The 19324-nt window shown below is 42.7% G+C and overlaps 4 protein-coding genes across 6 annotated transcripts; all 4 read right to left on the minus strand.

Annotated features, from left to right (window-relative positions):
* Positions 1-3001: 3001 nt before the first annotated feature.
* LOC114452642 (uncharacterized oxidoreductase YjmC-like) lies at positions 3002-8782 on the minus strand. The gene is made up of 11 exons (XM_028432066.1): positions 8493-8782; positions 5498-5646; positions 5240-5428; positions 5026-5087; positions 4896-4949; positions 4711-4809; positions 4306-4441; positions 4021-4139; positions 3672-3767; positions 3489-3599; positions 3002-3413 (listed from the first exon to the last, which is right to left on the minus strand). The coding sequence occupies exons 1-11, from the start codon at positions 8498-8500 to the stop codon at positions 3348-3350; spliced, it is 1089 nt and encodes a 362-aa protein (XP_028287867.1). The 5' UTR covers positions 8501-8782; the 3' UTR covers positions 3002-3347.
* Positions 8783-11735: 2953 nt separating this feature from the next.
* On the minus strand, positions 11736-13917 carry LOC114452676 (interferon-induced transmembrane protein 5-like). The gene is made up of 2 exons (XM_028432153.1): positions 13422-13917; positions 11736-12516 (listed from the first exon to the last, which is right to left on the minus strand). Exons 1-2 carry the CDS (start codon positions 13626-13628, stop codon positions 12295-12297), a joined length of 429 nt encoding a protein of 142 aa, XP_028287954.1. The 5' UTR covers positions 13629-13917; the 3' UTR covers positions 11736-12294.
* Positions 13918-15365: 1448 nt separating this feature from the next.
* On the minus strand, positions 15366-17031 carry LOC114452674 (mannose-binding protein C-like). Of its 3 annotated transcripts, none has more exons than XM_028432152.1 (5): positions 16921-17031; positions 16598-16784; positions 16170-16256; positions 16039-16095; positions 15366-15955 (listed from the first exon to the last, which is right to left on the minus strand). In XM_028432152.1, exons 2-5 carry the CDS (start codon positions 16767-16769, stop codon positions 15573-15575), a joined length of 699 nt encoding a protein of 232 aa, XP_028287953.1. In that variant the 5' UTR covers positions 16770-16784; positions 16921-17031; the 3' UTR covers positions 15366-15572. The 3 variants fall into 3 exon arrangements, with proteins under 3 accessions (XP_028287953.1, XP_028287952.1, XP_028287951.1); XM_028432151.1 differs by having other exon boundaries at positions 16917-16981; XM_028432150.1 differs by lacking the exon at positions 16921-17031 and having other exon boundaries at positions 16598-16901.
* A 368-nt stretch (positions 17032-17399) lies between these two features.
* On the minus strand, positions 17400-18924 carry LOC114452673 (mannose-binding protein C-like). Its single transcript, XM_028432149.1, has 5 exons — positions 18840-18924; positions 18444-18641; positions 18258-18326; positions 18071-18133; positions 17400-17994 (listed from the first exon to the last, which is right to left on the minus strand). Exons 1-5 carry the CDS (start codon positions 18922-18924, stop codon positions 17624-17626), a joined length of 786 nt encoding a protein of 261 aa, XP_028287950.1. The 3' UTR covers positions 17400-17623.
* Between the last annotated feature and the right edge of the window lie 400 nt (positions 18925-19324).

The raw sequence follows: 19324 nt of genomic DNA on the forward strand, positions 1-19324 counted from the left end.
ATGTTTTAATATCATGAAGATATAAAAGAGACACAGCTGAAGACAAGAACAGTATGAAGTCATGACCTTAAAGAACAGCCTGTGAATAAACCATATGAACGGTCTGAGGCTGGAATAAAACCATCAGACTGTAAGAAGCTCAGGCTGTTATCTTAAGTAGTATCCAGCTGAAGGATGATCAATATGACAGATACAATGCTTAAAGTCTGATAAAGACTACAAATATGGCTGCTGTGTATGCTTTTGATTGAGTTTGATAGAGCAGCATCTAATGAGCGTTTTAAGACTAAACTGGAGTCTATAGCTTGAAATGTGTAGGAGGCGATACATTTGGCAGATGACACCGAAACTGCTTAATATTTGAAAAACTATAATTTAAAAAAAAAAATTTGAAGTTGACCCTGAATGTCCTCTGTGAGATGAACATGTTGATAGTTGAATGGCTGAAATCAGTCAATGTATGCTGAAGATACGCTGCGCCAAAAAACATACGGAAGAAGAAGAAAGAAAGAAAGAAAGAAAGAAAGAGGAGTTTGATTGTTGCCTAGCAGCAATCGAACTATTCTCTAAATATACTGCTTACCTGCAACATCTTGTTGCCACGGCAACAGCAGCAACAGAGAAAACCTGTTTAATGTTTTGCTGAAAAACAAATATAAACTTGTATTCCTGATTTCTCTAAGTGGAAAATATGAACATGATGGACAATGGTGGAAGACAGAAGTCCAAACACGTTTCATGATCATCTGTAATAGGCTACCACTAACTGAGACAACAGATGGAGACACGGTTGCATTCCCGAGCAGTTGGAGGGAACGGGACAGCAGATGCTGCTGCTTTTAGTTTTAACGTGGTCATTTGGAGGTATGGTGGCCCGAGCAGGACAAAGAGCCAAGGCCAAATATCTTGGCTTTGCAGCGACAACAGCTGGGAAGAGCAGACCAGGAAGTCGTTTCACTTCATTAGAGTCTCAGCATGACGGCAGCAGAGCTCTTCAGGCGCTGCCTGCTCTGCTTGATCCCTCTACTCCTCCCTCCTGCCTGTTGTTGCCCCTCTTCCATCGCCAGGTTGGTAACATGAGTCGGTTTGAGGAGCTGCTTCTGTGTCGCCTCATCTGCCTGTTCTTACACAGTGAAGCGCACAACAAACCATTTTCTGTCTTTTGTGTGCCTGAGTTTCTAAATCTGAGCTTAAGTGGTCGGTGACAAAGCTCTGTGTCTTCTAAGCTGCTCTGATCTGATCCTCCTACGGTGTGAAAGTGCTGCTCTCCACCAGCAGCAGTGCTAATCTTCTCCAACCTGCTGCTTCACAGTCACAACAATCAGGGCGTCTCCTCTCCAAGTCTGTTTGTGTACCTGTGTGTAAGTTTAGTTTCATAAATCAATGCACCGCCATCCCTAAAAAGCCAGTTGTGTCTTTTAGTACATGTCCGAAACTGACCAAGACACACTTGCCCTGCCCTTTGGCATCATGGGCCCCATCACTAATAGCCAATCACTTCATGATTTGCTCGTTGAGTGAGTGATGGACCAGCAGCCCCTCAGCACCACAAAGGAAAACACCTGTTAGAATCTGTTTAATACCAGCCAGCGGCCCTGCTCTCTGGCTCTTGAGGGGCCCGGTCTAATCTGCACAAGGGCACCGGGCCAAGGCCAGGGCAGATTAGACCCCCACCATGCACCCATCCATCCATGCACACACGCCTCTTAGTCTGTCCCCTATATAACAAGACTTTGAATTGGCCTCTTAATCCTTGGACCAGGGGGAGCCCTTCATCCAGCACTCAGCCACCTTCCCCCTCAGCTCAAACCTGGCCCAGCCCAGAACTCACTTACCCAGCTACACTCCACCCTACACACACCCCTCCTCCTCCGCCTGGTGGGGGCTGAAAGCCCATTGATTTGTTGATTTCTCTTCTTTTGTCTACGGCCGGCCAAGTGTTAATGAGACATCCAGGGTCCGGAGCTCGGTGCCAGGACTTTTGGCATGGCAGATTAGGGTCCTAATCTGGGCATCTGTCAATATCCAGTCCTCCCTCTCTCTCTGCTGGCTCCGAGAGAGGCCTCCTCTTTAGTTATTTTAAAAGAGCTGTTCCAGTTACAAGCTGATCTTAACCTCACAACCAAATAAACTGAGCCGTGCAACAACAAAGACTGGGTGAGGGCAGCTAACAAAAACACACAGTGTTTTGCTTGTCCTATAAAAAGGCCCTTCATTTTATTTTATTTTTTAATAAATAATTTAAATAATTTATACATTAACCTAGTAAAAGTAATTTGTCGTTTTAAAACACTAGCCAGCACACGCTCTGATCATCTATCAAAGTACTGTATAGGTTGAAAGGTTTATTGTAGAGAAACATAACAGCCCAAAGTCTATAGATCATGTGTTTTATTTTTTGTTCATGAATGATTTTTATTTATTTGTTTTTTTGCATCCAGTTCTGTAAACAAAAAAGTAATACCTAAGTAACTGAAATCTAGAGTGCCCAAATTTTACTTGTACTCTGTCGCCCTCTAGTGGCAAAATTATATGCAACACAAGTCGATTAAGATTCTCAGACGCCAGGTCAGTCAAGTTGCGCTGCTCCTCCAAGCACCTCCATCAGTTCTGATCATGTTGTATTAGTGTTGTATTGATCTGATGATTGTCTATAAATGAATTCAAACAGCCTTTCCTGCAGGTGCTACAGCTCACATAGATGCTCAGCTAACAGTAATCTAATGTCACAGTACATACAGGAACATTATACACTACACTGTCACATTAACAGAGTGTTAGTTTGGTATTGATATATTATTACCTCTGTTTAAACCAATGATCTGAAAGTTTTTCAGTTTTTTTAACACTAAATCCATATTTAACTCGAACACACAACAAGATGCTGGAGTTCCATTGAAGAAGTATTTAAAGTTGTTCCAAATGGCACATGAGATCATGAAGTGAGGTTTAAATGCTTAGATCACCATCTAGTGTGGAGAGAGGCAGACATGAGGAAAGGGATGTTATACAGCTTTTATTGAAGGCACATGGAATTATGAGTTTCCTCTAAAAGATCATTTGGACATTTAAAAAGTACTCAATCTTTCTTAAAGGGATTATCAGACAAAACACTCATGCAGGATTTGTAGTGACTATACAGTACAATAATAACAGAACAATTGCAAACAGGAGTCTTTGATTGCAGATCTCAGCCTGTTTAACCTCCTTCATATTCAACCAGCAGCCTCTGGCTGCACCTTTTTATTCAGTGTAACTCTTCACATGCATGTGTGTAAACAGAACAACCCTTCTGAGTTGCTTCAATATGTGCAGGTGTCCAGAGCTGAGGATTCTGATTGGACCAACTAATTGGAGACAAACTTGTCACATGGCAGCAGCTGGCTGACGCCAATCTTCTTGGCACATTCATTCTGTGGAGATAAAATGTTAGAGTCAGTGCAGTCACTTGTCTGTAAATATACCACCTCCTCTCACATCATGCTTACCATGTAATTGACAACATTGATGTGGTAGGGGATCCCACCCATCTCCTCACACGCCTTTATGTTCGTCCTCTCTGGATCTCCAGCAGTTAAAACAGGAGTGTCAGGGTCGGCCTGCCAGCGGAACAATAATGTTAAACTATGAATAACCACAGTCCAATGATGCGTCAGGGGGAATCTACTCACAGGGTCCAGGCCTCTGTGGATGGACAGCAGGTCAGACATCCTGTCATTGAACCCAGGAGCAAAGTTCTCTGGGTTGACTGCCACAAAACACTGACCCTGAAAACAAAGCAGACGGCACCATGAAGTGACCCAAAACAAACAGCCCAGAGCTTATCTTCTAGATAACAGCGGCCAGACGTCTAACAGGGATGTCAGGGTTCACGGAAGAGTTCTCTTGATCATATTGCAGACGTTCTAATATTGACTTTTTTATTTTGTAAAGTCGTTTGCTTGTGAAATCCTGAATTGCATTTCATCAACACCATCATTGACATGCACATGTATTTGGGGCCAAACAAACAAAACGTACCAGGTTGGCTACACGGTCGGTCACTTTCCACGTCCGGATGTTTTTGCTGTATTGGGCGCCAGCCAAGATGCCACAGAACACTTCTACCATCATCCCCAGCCCGTAGCCTTTGTACCCCCCTGAAAAAACAGACGTGATGTCAGCCACCAGCAGAGAGAACTGGAGCATCGATCGAACATGACACAGTCCAGCACCCAAAGAAGCTTGAATAATACATATGAGCTTGGCTTGTTACACAGACAGCAGTGTCTGTATTCACCTAAAATATCATAAACTGTTTCTGACCTGTAGCTTCACTGCCACCTATAGGCAGCAGTCCCCCTCCATTCAGGACCTTCTTGGGGTCTGCGGTCAGCTTCCCCTCTGTGTCACAGCCCCATCCTTCAGGAATGGAATCTCCACGCCGCTCGTAGAGCTCCACCTGAGCGCATCAACAAAAGCCAGTTCAACCATTTCATTTTGATTGGAGCAATTATAGGATTTGACTAAGACGCCTCCACCCGTTTAACGTCTCTCAGAGTTAGAACACCTGGGAGGCGTTTAAACACACTTAGCTGTTGATTGAACTGTGTGTTCAGCAGTTTGGACGGCCTCATTTCAATGAGAGGGTTTAGTTTCTTTTTAATAGCTGGTGTCTTTCCATTCAGAGCTATGCCATCAGTTTAATGTAATTTATTATTAACATCTCACCTTTCCGAGCGCCACTGCTGAAGTGGCCATGTCCAGAACGAAGCTGTCTCCATCGCTAGCGGGAGCTGCCACACTGATGGGGTTGGTGCCCAAAGTGCACTACAGACAGCAGGAAACATACGCTCATGTGAAGGGTCGCATGCGGCATGCAGTGCAGTGTATTCTACTGTATCATTAATATTTACCTCTTTGCCACGGGTGGGAACCACCAGTGGGGATGTGTTAGTGAAGGCCATGCCCTGTGGAGGTCACATCGTCAAATAAATCAATCAATAAAGAAAGTTCCCATGAAGGTTTAAAGTTTAAAAAACTCACAATCATGCCTTCCTTCAGGGCCTGCATGGCGTAATATCCAGCAATCCCATAATGGTTGGAACCTGAGAAAATGTTGCATGATTTCAGTGCCGGCTTCTATTCTTCCAAACTTAATTACCAGTTATTTGAGACTCGAGTAATGAGAGGAAGCCAATCCCTCTATATCAAATACAAGCCTGTAAAGTGAAGTCACAATCATTTTCCCGGGCCTTACCGTGTGCCACCACCCAGCCAATGCCGACCTCTTTGGCCTTCTTCATGGCTAGATTCATGCAGAAGTTCCCCACCACTGGGCCCAGGAGGTTCTTCCCATCCACCAGCGCCGTGGCTGCGCTCTCCTTCTCCACCACCGGCTCACCGTCTTTGGCGCAGATACCCGTCTGGATGTCCTTTACGTACATGTCTATTGAACAGTATCATCAGAGTCACAGAAATAAAGACCTCAGAAGGAGACGAAGTGATCCCCACTCACCCATCCTATTGAGGCCATGGCTGTAGTGGCCTCTGTGGTCTCCTTCCACCAACACTTCAGCCAGGCTGCGGGCGTGATGCGGCTGGGTGCCAACTGCCGTCATGCACCTCTCAATGAAACTTTGGACCTCTAACTTGCTAATCAGACACCTGCACGGGCGACAGGAGACATTTAATTAACACTTATGATCATTTGGAGCCAGCACAGTCCTGCAGTGGTTAGCACTCGAAGGGTCTTGGTTAGAATCTGGCCGAGGCCTTTCTTGGTGGAGTTCATGTTCTCCCCGTGCGAGCATCAATTCAGCATTCTCACGTTCTGTTAGATGTGAGTGAGAGCTTGAATGATGATGTTTGTCCTTCTGTATTATCGTTGTGATGGGCTGGGGTGCCGTCCAGGGTGTACCCGCCTCACGCCCATTGACAGCTGGGATCCCCATGATCCCGTAGTACAGGCCACAGCAGGTTAAGAAATGTTTACAACCTTTATCCCAAATTTTGGACATGGCTTAGCGTTTCCATGCTAATGTAAGGTTAACATTCAGCTGAGCTGATTGCACAAGCTAGCGATAACAATACAGGTAACGTCAGTGATAACACTGAAGCTCTGCTGGGAAGTCAGTGAAAGTTCAGCAGAGCTTGTGCAACAACCACAAACAAACATTTTCTGTTGACCTGAGCACATTATCACATGTTTAATACATGACCCCATAAAGAGCCACGACAACAACGCCTGGTTCTGTTTGAACTCAGGAAACTGTTGCTGCCGTGTTGCTTTATGTTTGTTTACCACACAGGGTGCACTTTAACACAGTTGTTCTTGCACACTGCTTTAATGTAGGACAATCTGCTCACCACTAAAAGAAAGCTAGCCAGTTAGCCTGTAGCTTAGCATTGAGACTGGATCCAAAACCAAAGTGTAAAAATGTCATTTTTTAAACTAACCCTCTTCAGGGTCCTCCATTGACTGACTACATTTGTCGTACAGCTTTTGTCATGCATTACGTTAAAAATTAGGATTGTTTTTTTTAACAATAAAGCTTTCTCATTAGTTTGATGGCCGTTGCTAGGCAACCAAACCTCTTTCTTCCTCTTTCTTCTTCTTCTGTATGTTTTTTGGCACAGCGTATCTTCAGCATACTTTGACCGATTTCAGCCATTCAACTATCAAAATGTTCATCTCTCAGAGGACATTCTGGGTCTTTTTTTCAAAAAATGATAGTTTTTCAATTATTAAGCAATTTTGGTGTCATTTTTAACATGAGAGTCTATGAGAGAGCCCTTCAACGAGGGTCATCTGCCAAATGCATCTCCTACAATTTCCACGCTAAAGACTCCATTTTAGTCCTAAAATGCTCATTAGATGCTGCTCTATCAAACTTTATTCAGAATTTTCTAATTTCGGATCGTTTCCACATGCAGGAAATGCTTTTTTTCTAGTTATTTTTAACTCTTAAATGACCAAATAATTAGTCTATTAAAACCCTTCGGAGTCGACGGCATCGTATACAATGCCGGAGCGCATGTTTTACAAAGTCGGAACGGTAAAAACTAGAGACTTCAGTTTCTTGCTCTGAAGGGAGGACACCTTAGGCTTGCTATCCATGTATTCCGCCATGTTTCTGTGTTGTAGATCCCTGTCATACACTCCTTATACACTGTTGTTAGTTTGATGTCCGTTGCTAGGCAATCAAACCTTTGATCTTCTCCCTCTTTACAGTGTGTAACAGTAGCATTAAAATCAATGCAGCGAATGGCACTTTTTTCACTTATGATGTAATAAATTACTTTTGTACTATAGTTAGAACCTTCATTTTGTACACACTAATCCACCCTAAACTACATGTTTATAATGTCTGGGAGTTCTTTATTACAGTTTTCTGTGTTTTTTCAATAGATATGTATGAAGTTTATTTTTCGCTTTATTTTTTTATTTCTCTTTCTGGTGCTAGAATTTTTATTACAATAATAATCCCCCTGAACACCCTTCGACCTGCAGTTTAATAAAAACATTTCCCCAAAAAAAGTGCAACTTGATTTATCTTGACTCTTTCATAGTTTCTCTTCATTCTAGCACTTCTCATGTTGACCTTTACTCTACCTACAGTTGTATTGCAACCCCAAAAAATCCTTATGTGCACAAATAAACAAAGGGTCATCTATGGCTTTCAGGTGAGGTCACTGACCTTTGCTTGCAGTGGCTGGATGTATGTTGGATGCAGCGGGCTGCTAGAGTGGAGCTCAAAGATTAAAATACATTTTTAGAAACACCCTCATGCTGCGCGGTTGTTCAGGAGGCTGTTCTAACAGACTAAAAACATTTCTCACTCACAGTAAGACAGCAGAGGTGAAGTGTCTGTGATCGAGTTTATGGACAGTGATCCTGGTCAAAGGGGTCAAAGGACATGCAGACAGCAGAGAAACTGCAAACTTGTCAATGTGTTTAACTGGAGTCAACACATAACAGCGCCTGATGTTTGACATGTGTTCACAGGTTTCAAAGCAGCAATAATACATTCAGTTATTCTTAAAAAAGGAAGCTTAAATAAACAGAGGTTGTGAGGGCCCTTCTTGTATTGCTGTTCTATAACTAGCTTCAGTGCTGCTCTGTCCTTATGTACAGTGCATTATATTCTGCATGCATGCTTTGCATTATTATGTTGTATATATGGTTCTCTCTCTTGTAGCTCCTCCTCTCTCTACCCAGTGGCCTCATGCAGGAGTTTCGCTTTCGCTGGATTTCAGCCTCTCAGACAAACTATGACTGCTCCTGCTGCACATTAACAATGAAATGAAATATTTACGTGCCTTTGATAACGTTGCTTGCTGACAACTATGCAGTTTCATTTAATAAGAAAATGTATGTGGTTAAATCTAAAAATAATCAATAATTCAAGCATTAAGTCATTTATTTAAAGTCAGGTCTTTCTATCTTCTCTTTCCACTCAGCCCACTCACTCCTGACTGATCCTCTCTGATTGGAGAGCACCGGCTCTTACCTGCTCATGTTGGCCGTCCAGCTGTGCGCTCCGTCAGTTTTGGAGTTTTGTGGTTCTGCCGGTTATCTGTAGTGATGTCGATGCTGCACTTAACTTGCTTTTCAAGCCAGACTTTGTTGAGTAACGCCCAGTGTTGTCAAGTCGATCAGGTATTTTGTTTGTCTGTTTCCAGAGGGGGCGTGTTAGGAGGAGGAGAGGCTTTGAAATGGGTCTGATGGAGGGAGTCTCTGTGCGTGTGCGTGCCATCAGACAAGTCACATTTGGCTGACCTGTCTGAGTGGAGAGGTCCTGGAGTCATGGAGGGCTGTGCCTTCTGGGAGCATGATGCTGTCTGCAGAACATAGTGCTCTAGAAGGGTGAAGCTCCATTTGGTGTGTGTTTGAGGTGGCAATAAAGTCACAGGTGTGCAGCCAATAGGAACACACAGCCTTAGGCAAGCACGGTGTCATCTCTGACGATGAAAGATGGTATAATGCGTAACGATGGGCAAGGTGCAAAACCTCCTTCCTGAAGAATGTAACAAAACCTGTTCCTTTTTTTGCAGAATGCTATGTAATTATTTATACCCAATATATAATACACTATATTTTGGACTATATCATTATATATATATATATATATATATATATATATAATATAATGACACAAGGTATTGGTTAATAAACTACCCAACAGTTTATATAATGTAAATAGTCCCATCTGTTTTTATTAATATAAATATCATTACCTCACTATGGTCATTTTACATAAGAGTACATAAATTGTTCTATATTCAAGTCAGGCAGTTTATTTGTGTCCAGGCATTATGAGAGAAAATGAGACTTACAGACACTTGTATAACCGGACATGGAACATTTTTTAACTATGCTCAACAAAAGGAAAAGACACCATGCAGCAGAAGAGACTGTGTGTATGTGTTAAGCCCTGGGCCTATTTGTATTAATGTCTCAGCTTGTAATGCTGCAGGAACAAAGAGTGAAGGGTGTAAAACCTCCTGCTACAACCTTGTAATTTCCAATGAAAAAGTCAACAGACACATTGATAATAACCCTCGATACTAATCATAGAACAGGTTTAGTCACAATTTCTGCTCTAAGAACTTTAGTATACGCAGGTTATTGACTGAGAAGAAAGAATGTTCAGCGTGTACCTTTGCAGGGAATGGAGAATCCCTTCATTAGTGTTAAAATCCAGCTTTTAAGCCAAATATCAGCTTTGCCTTCAGGACTCAGTACACAGGAGACTTACTTTGCAGCATCTGGTTTACTCAAGGACGTTTCCAGGGTTGATAACAGAAAAGCAAGCACACTCCACACATTGACCCCTGTGCTGAAGAAAAAACAATAGTCCAAGCCACAGGCTGTCAGTCTCAACATGTCCGCACACAAAAACACCACATTTGGTCGATAATACGTCCACCAGATACAACACAAGCTCAGGTTTATGCTAAAAGAACCTATGGATGCATAGTTAGGCACCACACAGCCGCAAAAGTCCCCGTCAAGCCCTTCAAGCCTGTGTCTGATGAAGGGGATGAATACAACGAATACGAGTTTTAAACTGTTATTCTGCAAATAGAAATATTTTCAGGATACTTTCGGTTTGTCCATATATATCTATGTAATACATTGATTAATCAGCTGTGGATAATCAATCAATAATGCAAACAATTACCAGCTGCAGCTTTCCACCTTTACAACTAAAAACACGAGCAGGATACTGGTGTCCACTTACTTTTGGTCACATGGAGTAAGTCCCCATGGGGGCGCCAAATATCAGGAAAACCAGCGTCCTCTTCAGCTTCCTCTCATGTTTCCCTTTTGTCATGTGTTGGTTGTGCTTTTATATCCTATTTAATCCTATTTACATATTCTTTACATACAAACATTGATACTAAATCCCTAAAAGCTGCAGTTGAAGCACTGCCAGTAACATGCATGACCCTGCTGTGTTTGACTGAAGAATATATTTCACTAATTTAAGAAAAGAGAAGTCTGTTCTCTCCCTGAAACAGAGAACAAGTGCACCTCCTGCATGTTTTCATGCTCCAGCTGCACTGTGTACGTGAACGGCGACCCAGAAAGAGCAGGGAGCTTCCATCTGCAGTGCCCAGTCCTATCCTGTAATTCTCCACAGCTCAGACATCTGGAAGCATTTCTGTCAGACCACAAGAGGAAAATAGAAAGTTGGAAGGCAGAGGCTGTGATTTGGGTTGGTGTATAAATACACTTGGGAGCAAAGGAGAAGCTGCTAATATGATGGGAGACTGAAGGGTGGGAGGTCGGACACCCAAGTCATCAAAGACCAGACACGAGGAGGAGGAGGAGGAGGAGGAGGAGGAGGAGGAGGAGCAGGAAGATAAGTGATGAAGCTTCATGTGTGAGTTATCAGTGTGTGTACTTTATAATTAGCAGGTCTGCCCATTGCTGAAACAACTTGTGGTTCTCATCCAAAAATACATGGTAACTAAGTGTCTGTGAAATCCATAGGTCCTTTAGAAACACTGTTTACAGAGACATATGGTGTTTTATATACCAATAAATGTGGCTTGTTCCCATCGTGGATGTTAGTCCACTCATGCAACATTTCAAGCAGTAAAACAAGGTATTTCAACAAAAACAATGATTTTGCAGTTTTGCAGGACAAAGCAGTGCCATCTGCAAAAAAACATATCCACACATGGGGCATGAACAATGTCCTGTAGCACTAAATGAAGCAACCTAAATGTCTGTAATCTGAGAGCAGGCGGAGTGGAAATGAGCCGTGCCAGGCCGCTGCAGGCCTTCAGGTCGCTGCCCACTCCTCTGTAGTGGTCTGCCTGGGCGGACCTGCCTCGCAGCAGGAGGGCGCATTTTAAACAGTTTCCCAAAACGGCACGTTCTGTATATAGTCGGCAGAGCGGCAGGCTCACAGCACAGCCCATAGACACGCCCCAGAATCAGCCCAAAATGATGGCTTTACAGCTGGGTGTAGGTGCAGCAGCAGAACCGCAAAGAGCCATGTGAGTTTGAACATCTCTTCATTACCGTGTTTAGCTAAGAGAAAATAAAAAAAACTTAATGTAAGCGGTTAAATGTGCATTTACAGTATCAGGTTTATTTATATCACTGAGAAGAGGGTCACAAAAGATACATGTAAAACCAAACTAGTTAAAACAACAAAATGCTAATAAAAAACATGAATAATGACAAAAATATAAGAATGTTTTAACAGTAATACAAGTGAAAGTAAAATAAGTGGCTGCCACAGGGAGGTGAATGTGGATTGTCCTTAGAAAAGTGGCTTCTTATCGTGGTGTGGTTCAGACTCCACAGTTCTCTGCTCTTTCTGTCTTACAGATAGTTTCAGCTCTCACTCAGATTCCCACTCAGCATAAATACAATAAATACAAATAAAAATGAGGCACGGCAGCTGCTTGCTTGGTCCCTCTACCTGGACTCAGCATTCATTTCCATATTTTAGGTCTGGTTTTGGTCACACCTCCACTGACCCACAAATGTTGACATGAGGAGGCGGCCATATTATAACAGACCCTAATAATCAAACTGCTGCTTTTCTAAACGTTTTTATCAGCTAACTTATATCATTGTTGCATTATTTTTAGTCTTGTATTGATCCAGTATTTAATGACACATCCCTAAGAGGGAATCCAGCCGTGGTGTCGGCGATTAATTGAGTAGTCCCACGGGACCAGGATTCAATTTAAAAGGCTCATTTTGGCTAAAATTCTTAGGAGCTTTAATGTTAGCCCTCTCCTGACAGTGATTGGGTTGAATTTGAGAGCCGCTTCCTGTTTATTTATCTACCAGCTGAACAGTTTCATGAAGTTTTGGAAGCCGTCTTCTCCAAAGAAGTCAAAGGAGCCCTCAGATCTGCCCAGGTGGACGAGCAGGAGGACGAGCAGCACGGCGGCCAGGAGCGGAATCAGCATGTTCCATCCAGCAGCCAGGATGTTGTACCATTTGGCCTTGTCCGAGCACTCCTGGGCCAGCTGGTGGTTGCCCTGAGTCTTCTGGTCCCTGGCCTGCAAAAACGCATACAAGACAAGTGATTACATGATGACATGTGACCACTGATGTCACTGAGAAGAATAATCACAGTAACACTGAGAAGCAGCTGGATTATAATGGATTATAATCTTCTATCATCTTCATCATTACAGAGACCAGAAGCAGGCTGCTCACAGTGATATGAATCCTGCCTCTTAGGGTGTCCGTATATTTTGGATGGATTGGGCTGAGTCTTTCCCTCGCACTCTCTAATTTCCCATGAGTACTTGCCTATTAGGCAGATGCCAATTACGCCATTTTTAACTCCCAAGACAAGCAGCCAGTGCCTGCCTTTAATTTGAGTGCAGAGCCAGGAGCCCGCCTGTGATTTCAGAGCTGCACCCGTAAGAAAAAAAGTCTTAAATAAAGGGCACACACGCCCTTTTGTGGTGAGGTTTTCCGAAACCTTTGGATTCAGGTGGGCCTTCGGTGTTTCCAGTGCTGGTTTGAACATGACATTTTCAAGGTCCCTGTAGTTGTTGTTTTATATTTGTTTCTGTCTTGTTGCTTTGCAGCCAGATTCCTGTGGTGAAGGACACACCAACATTCTACTGTGTGCCATCTGAGCTTGGACAATAACAGGTCTGTACAAAGTTTGAAATGTATTGCTTTGATGAATTTGTTCATGCAAATATTGGGATCTCATTGGCGGAAAATGCGAATTTCCCCCTTTTTTAGAGAAAGGTGCTGCTGTGGTGTCTTAATTACAACATTTTTAGAAACTTTAGAAAAGACATGGAGCCTGGGTTCTTCTTAGATCAGTCTGTCTGTACACCTGTTATGAGCTGTGTGAATAGGAGCTTAATACAACAGAATCCTGACCAGATCTCTTCCTCTGTTAACTATGAGTAAACACTGCCATATAAAACATAGGTCTCACCTTAATGGAGTAGATGAGGGCCATGAAACCCAGGCAGCAGAAGTTAACATACAAGGTGTTGCACAGCGACCAGAGGAGATAGTCCCGGGGAGGGTTCTTGCCGTTGTTGCCCATGTTCACCACCGTGGACCCAGCTGGCTTACGGGCAGACTTGCAGTTGGTGAGCGGGGTGCAGTCGGAAGGGAAGTTGTAGGAATGGTTGTCCATGGTTAGTGTTCAGGGAGGCGAGGTTTGCTTTGTGAACACACTAACCTTCCAGATGCTTGGTCCCGTCTTCTGAAAGTAGTGCCATCCCCATGTGAGAGGCTTATAAAGGCCCAAGAAGAGGGAGGTGACAGGGAGAGGACGCATGGGCAGGGTCCTTTAATACACAGCAGGTCTATCATTATGTGGTGAAGTAAAAGAGAGACTGAAATAGAGATTGAGAGAGAAATATGGCAAAAAGTATGAGAAAGAAGACAGAAAAAGATGCAGCAAATAGATACATGAGAGCGGCAGAGGGGTGGTGTCGATCAGCTGGGGAGGCTGGGTGGTGGGAGGACAGTTCAAGGAGGTTAAAAAGCCATAGAACACATAAATATATGACACTTCCCCCAAACATGAGCATTTAACATTTCAGTAATTTCCCAACCTAGAAGTACCAGCCTCACTGTTATTATATTTGTCAGCACAAATTTATACACTTACTCATATCGGAGATTCCATGTCTAACCACAGTCTGCATCCCCAACAGGGGCTTACTCATTTTATCACAAATTTCCCCAGTGAAGACAGCACCCCTACTTATGTATCAAATGTTGACATTAGGAACAACAATGCCCCCTGTTGTCTAAACCTATGGCTGACGTTCTCTGCATCCTTCATAGCAGCTGATGTGCATTTGTAGTGCATTTCTTATTTTGAATTCAGCAGATAATTTGCTTTTTAAACCATGTTGCTTGATATACATATTTTAGGAGTGTTTTTGTTTGTAAGATCTCAATCGAATGAACAGTTTAACATTGTATTGTATATTAAAAAAATTAAAATACAATATATTACATTAAATACACCCTTGGCCTAAATTCATTGTTTTATTCAGACATGTAATTTGACTTATATATGATGTGTGCTGTGCTGCACACAGTGTGCTGCACTATAATGAAGTAAGATAAAGTGAAAAAGAAGTGCCTGCTAACATTACGAATTTATAAAATTATGAATTCATAATTACCGCAGTTTGACTGTTACATATTTGGAACAACCTGAAAAACTTAAGTTTAAAAAACAAGAGAAACAAAAAACACTAGCAGAGGATGGTTTCGATCCATCGACCTCTGGGTTATGGGCCCAGCACGCTTCCGCTGCGCCACTCTGCTAGCACATCAAGCTTCGGAAAAGTAGGGTATAAATAGGGTGGTCAGGACGGAGTAGAAAGCTATGTATATTGAAAGTATACAAGTTCTACTGTGATTACCAGCACGCAAAAAATAAAATAAAATCTCACAACACGAGAAATACACGACTGCGAATGCAAATACAGCACACTGACTAAACAACGAAAATGTTTTCGATGACGGACCTGCCGGAACACGCTTGTTATTATTATTATTATTATTATTATTATTATTATTATTATTCCCTTTTAACGTCTTTAAAAATGATTACGTCTTAAAATCATTAGTGATGGTGCAAATGAGATTTATTATGACATCCCTGGATGTTTTATGCATCGGCTTTTTGTTAGCGTGTGGTCCCAGCCACAGCCAGGTCCGTCACCTTTTAAGGTCCCTGAAAACAGTTCCACCGTGTTATGGTCCTACTTCAAGTCTGTTGGTGATGTATCTGCACCGTGTTTCTGTATTTGGTGTCCTGTGGCCTGTCAAAATGAGGTGAGGCTGTTTTCTTTATTTAGCTGTAGTTGTAGTTGGCTGAAGTTTACCTTAAAACGAATATCAGACATTGAATTGTATTGTTTGCTTTAATGTATTTTTTATGAAGTGAACCATGAAAAGTAATTACAAAGTTAAGTGTTATCTGTCTAAGTGTTATCTATTGTTAATATGTTACAGGGAATTGCAACATCAGTGATAAAGTTTAATTCCTACAGCGCTTGAGATTAGCATAGGAAATATTGCATAATAACAAAAACTTGTGTGATACAAAATCCGTCTACAACTGACAGATAATGAAAGCATTCAGAAAGCATTCTTGTGTCACTCTCCAGATACCGTTTTCTGTCAGCATGGTGCAGCCCGTGTCCTGGGTGAATGTGCCCGGCTGTCCTTCCTCCCACTTGGTGAAGGTCAGAGGTCGATTTTTCATATCAACCGCAAAACTTCCCTCTGCCCTTTTGTTGTTTACATTGATCCAGGCCGCCTTGTAAACATCTCCAAAGATCTCCATCAGCATGCTGTTCTCCTCGTCGCTCTGGGGTAGAGCCAGCTCCAAGCCTCTCTGGGAGCAGAACTGCACAGCTGTCGAGAAAGAGCGTCTCTCCTTGTGGGATACAAAGTACTTCTGACCAACTTTCCGCACAAAGCTGTAGTTAATAGCTGAGAAAAGAGGAGACAACACAGAAAAGCTGTAATACAGTTGGCCTCCTTTCAGGTGTCCTTTCTTTAAAAAAGATTCTTACCCTGATTTATTTTAGAAATCCTCTTTGTTAAGAGTTCGATGTCTCGGTTCATGGTATCTGCGTCAAAAAGAGTCAGTAGCCAGTTGAACCTCATACATGTAGTATTTTGTGTATGACAAAAATGTGGTTACCTTGGTTACATATTTCACAATCTCCAAGTGGTCCTGGAGGTCCAGGAGGTCCTGGAAATCCAGGTGGTCCTCTTTCACCTTGTATTCCTGTTTAGCAAGTAAAAATAGTGAACGCTTCAAATGTTACTGTAACAGCTGCACCAGTTCACACTCGGTTCCTCTCACTCAGCATTAGGTGTTTAAAACAGCGGATGAAGTATCAGGAGGTCATTTTTTCCAGCTCCATGTATGTGGCATCTCCCTGTGGTGCATGCTGCAGATCTAAAGCAGCCTGATGGTGACTTGGAATTTGATACAAAACACAGAAAGGAGAATCTGACAATGGCAAAAAAAGGTTGTTCACCTTCTTGAGGAGGTTTAATGTTTAAAACAAGTATAAACTGCACATACTATTATATCAGTGCAAAAAAAAGCGGTCTGACACCCACCTTTGCGACCAAATGGACCAGGTGGCCCAGGTGCTCCATCTGCCCCAGACGGCCCTATAATCCCATTATCTCCTTTGTCGCCTGGGGGCCCAGGAGGTCCTGGAATTCCTGACATCACATAGGTAAAAGGAGCCACCAGGCAGAAGATGTAGATGAAGAGAAATAACCTCATCTTCTCTGCACACACCTGAAATCCAGTTAATACACTGACTGCATTCATTCATGAACAGACCCTCAAGGAAATGACTTCTAACAACCTGCGTTCAGCCTGAAAACGTCAGACTGATTGATAACAGATTGATGAAAGGACGAAACGTACTCACTGTACCAGCGACCAGCTGCGTGTTCTGCTTCTGCTACGTCCAAAGAAAAATGACCAAGAACAACAACAGATGGAAGGTCTCATGTGAGAGAAGATAATCTGCGTCCAAAACCCTCCCTCGTCTGTTGACAGATCCGGGCTGAAGGTGGGGACGTAAATCTTCCGAATGTTTATTTCATTTCTAACCTCAGTCCAATGTTACCAAGTCTTTGACACACATAGGATTTCTATGGTTAATTTAAAATGTTAATTTTATTTAATTCTGCATGTATGGAATCCATGCCCTGTGATGGACTGGCCTCTCACCCAAAGCTAGCTGGGATAGGCTCCAGCCCCCCGTGACCCTGCACTCCAGGACAAAGCGGGTTAATAGAAGATGGGTGGATGGAATCAAGATTTTGAAACTATTACCTTTATTAATCAAAAATGGAAAAAAAATACTTTGTGATAAATCTGCACAATCAATAAAAAGTCAGAGAATGAAAGGTGAAACCCTTTTATTGAACTGTATCCAGTTTATTCAGATGTACATTGAAGATTAATGAGCAAATTGATTTTTATATATACCCAAAGGACAGAGGGAAGCAGATGGTTACATGTGTGCGCAAACATAGTGACTAGAAATGTCCCTAAAGTTTCCATTTGCAGGATACTTCGAGCAAACCTCAGGTCGTGACAGACATTATATGCAGCAGGAGCTCCTTCTAACGCTGACAGATAATGTAACCATACAGGAAGCATTCATCTGTCACTCTCCACATGCCGTCATTTTTCAGCATGGTGCAGCCTGTGCCCCGGATGGCCCTGTCTGGCTGACCTTCTGCCCACTTGGAGAAGGTCAGAGGTCGATTTTTCATATCAACCCTAAATTTATCGTTCACACCGATCCAGACTCCTCTGTCAGAGTTCTCCTCGAACACCTCCGTCAGGATGCTGTTCTCCTCCTCACTCTGGGGCAGAGCCAGCTCTAAGCCTCGCTGGGAGCAGAACTCCACGGCCTTGGAGAAGGAGCCTCTCTTCTTTAGGGATACGAAGTACTTCTGACCAATCCCTCGGACAAAGTCATAACTTATAGCTGCAGGAAAATACACATAATTTGTGTCATTAAGAAAGCAAGATGTGAAAATCTCTGCTCTGATCACGGTACTCACCCAGCTCTAAGTTAACAAGATTATTCTTCACATCTTGGAGCTCCGAGCATCTAAATGCACCGCCTGGATCAAACACATCAGGTTTAGTTAACCTTTACAACAGCATGGAGGTACAGAGGTGTCTGTGCACTTCCACAGTCAGTCTAAGGCCCCTTGATCTGGTCCAGTCTCATCACAGTAACTTTACCGTCTCTGCACGTCACAGTGGCTCCAGGTTGTCCAGGAAGTCCCAGTCTTCCTGGTAGTCCTGGATTCCCTGTAGAGGCAGAAAACAAATATCACACTGTGTCCAGACAAAACAAGAAATGCCTCGAGATTACTCAAAAAGAATTTTCTCTGAAACACTGTTGTGATCAAGAGTCTTTCATTTTACCTTGGTCACCTTTCACTCCTGGTATACCTGGGCTCCCAGGAAACCCAAGTGCCCCACTTGGCCCGGATGGCCCAGGAAGACCATGATATCCTTTCTCCCCTTTAGGGCCAGCAGGGCACTGCTCCTGACTGTGACCGACAGCGGCCATCAGGCAGAGGACACAGAATGACAGAAGCATGCTCATCCTGCAGGTCAGAACTGAAAACTAATCACAGACACATTACTGATGTACTAACAAAACCCATATATATAAACCAGCAGAACTACTAATTAGCTTAACAATTAAGCTCATTTTCAAAGATAAACCTAATGCAGACAGACGTTCATTTATTATTTAAAAGGTCTTTATGACATGAAATCTTCTGACAAATTGGTGCATGAAGTGGAAAAACTCACCGTATAACTGAGGAGTGATCTGCAGGCCGTGCTGCTTCTTCACTGCTTCCAAAGAAAAATAAGTGAAGCGTCTGATAGAACTCATGTATGAAGGATTCCTTCTAAAGTAAACAGCAGATGTAACGTCTCATTTGGGAGCTGATAAGTGGAGGATAGCTCGAGTCCAGGATCCTCCCAGCAGTGTAAAATCTGCAGAGCTGCATGCTTATCTTTGTGTATATCCAACACTTTTACCAACAAGTCAGGACTTTCCTAAACATCTGAGGTGGTTCTGAACATACAGTGTCCAAATAAAAACAGCTATATAGACATTAAATGTAGCTCAGAGCCACACCATCACTATATGCTATCACTACATGTGGAACCTCTGGAACATAAAAGTATTTCATTTAGTGTAATTTAACATTTTCTGTATTTCTGCATGAATACGATCAGCTGATTCTCAGTCCTGACAGTGGAAGAAGAACAGAAGTCATTTATTGATC

The sequence above is a fragment of the Parambassis ranga genome, chromosome 19 (genome assembly GCF_900634625.1).
Source record: "Parambassis ranga chromosome 19, fParRan2.1, whole genome shotgun sequence".
NCBI lineage: Eukaryota > Metazoa > Chordata > Actinopteri > Ambassidae > Parambassis > Parambassis ranga.

What these genes read in the sequence shown, in the direction of transcription:
- LOC114452642 (XM_028432066.1), bottom strand. An exon ending in CCCTGAAGGAAGGCATGATT is followed by an intron (nt 4,950 to 5,025) that starts GTGAGTTTTTTA and finishes TGACCTCCACAG; the next exon opens with GGCATGGCCTTCACTAACAC. An exon ending in AGGTGGCAGTGAAGCTACAG is followed by an intron (nt 4,140 to 4,305) that starts GTCAGAAACAGT and finishes CTGTTTTTTCAG; the next exon opens with GGGGGTACAAAGGCTACGGG.
- LOC114452676 (XM_028432153.1), bottom strand. Translation starts at nt 13,628, where the DNA reads ATGGACAACCATTCCTACAACTTCCCTTCCGACTGCACCCCGCTCACC. An exon ending in CCCTCATCTACTCCATTAAG is followed by an intron (nt 12,517 to 13,421) that starts GTGAGACCTATG and finishes GCGTTTTTGCAG; the next exon opens with GCCAGGGACCAGAAGACTCA.
- LOC114452674 (XM_028432150.1), bottom strand. Translation starts at nt 16,817, where the DNA reads ATGAATGCAGTCAGTGTATTAACTGGATTTCAGGTGTGTGCAGAGAAG. An exon ending in TGGTCCATTTGGTCGCAAAG is followed by an intron (nt 16,257 to 16,597) that starts GTGGGTGTCAGA and finishes CTTGCTAAACAG; the next exon opens with GAATACAAGGTGAAAGAGGA. An exon ending in TTGTGAAATATGTAACCAAG is followed by an intron (nt 16,096 to 16,169) that starts GTAACCACATTT and finishes TTTTTGACGCAG; the next exon opens with ATACCATGAACCGAGACATC.
- LOC114452673 (XM_028432149.1), bottom strand. Translation starts at nt 18,924, where the DNA reads ATGAGTTCTATCAGACGCTTCACTTATTTTTCTTTGGAAGCAGTGAAG. An exon ending in GATCACTCCTCAGTTATACG is followed by an intron (nt 18,642 to 18,839) that starts GTGAGTTTTTCC and finishes ATTAGTTTTCAG; the next exon opens with TTCTGACCTGCAGGATGAGC. An exon ending in TCTTGTTAACTTAGAGCTGG is followed by an intron (nt 17,995 to 18,070) that starts GTGAGTACCGTG and finishes ATTTTCCTGCAG; the next exon opens with CTATAAGTTATGACTTTGTC.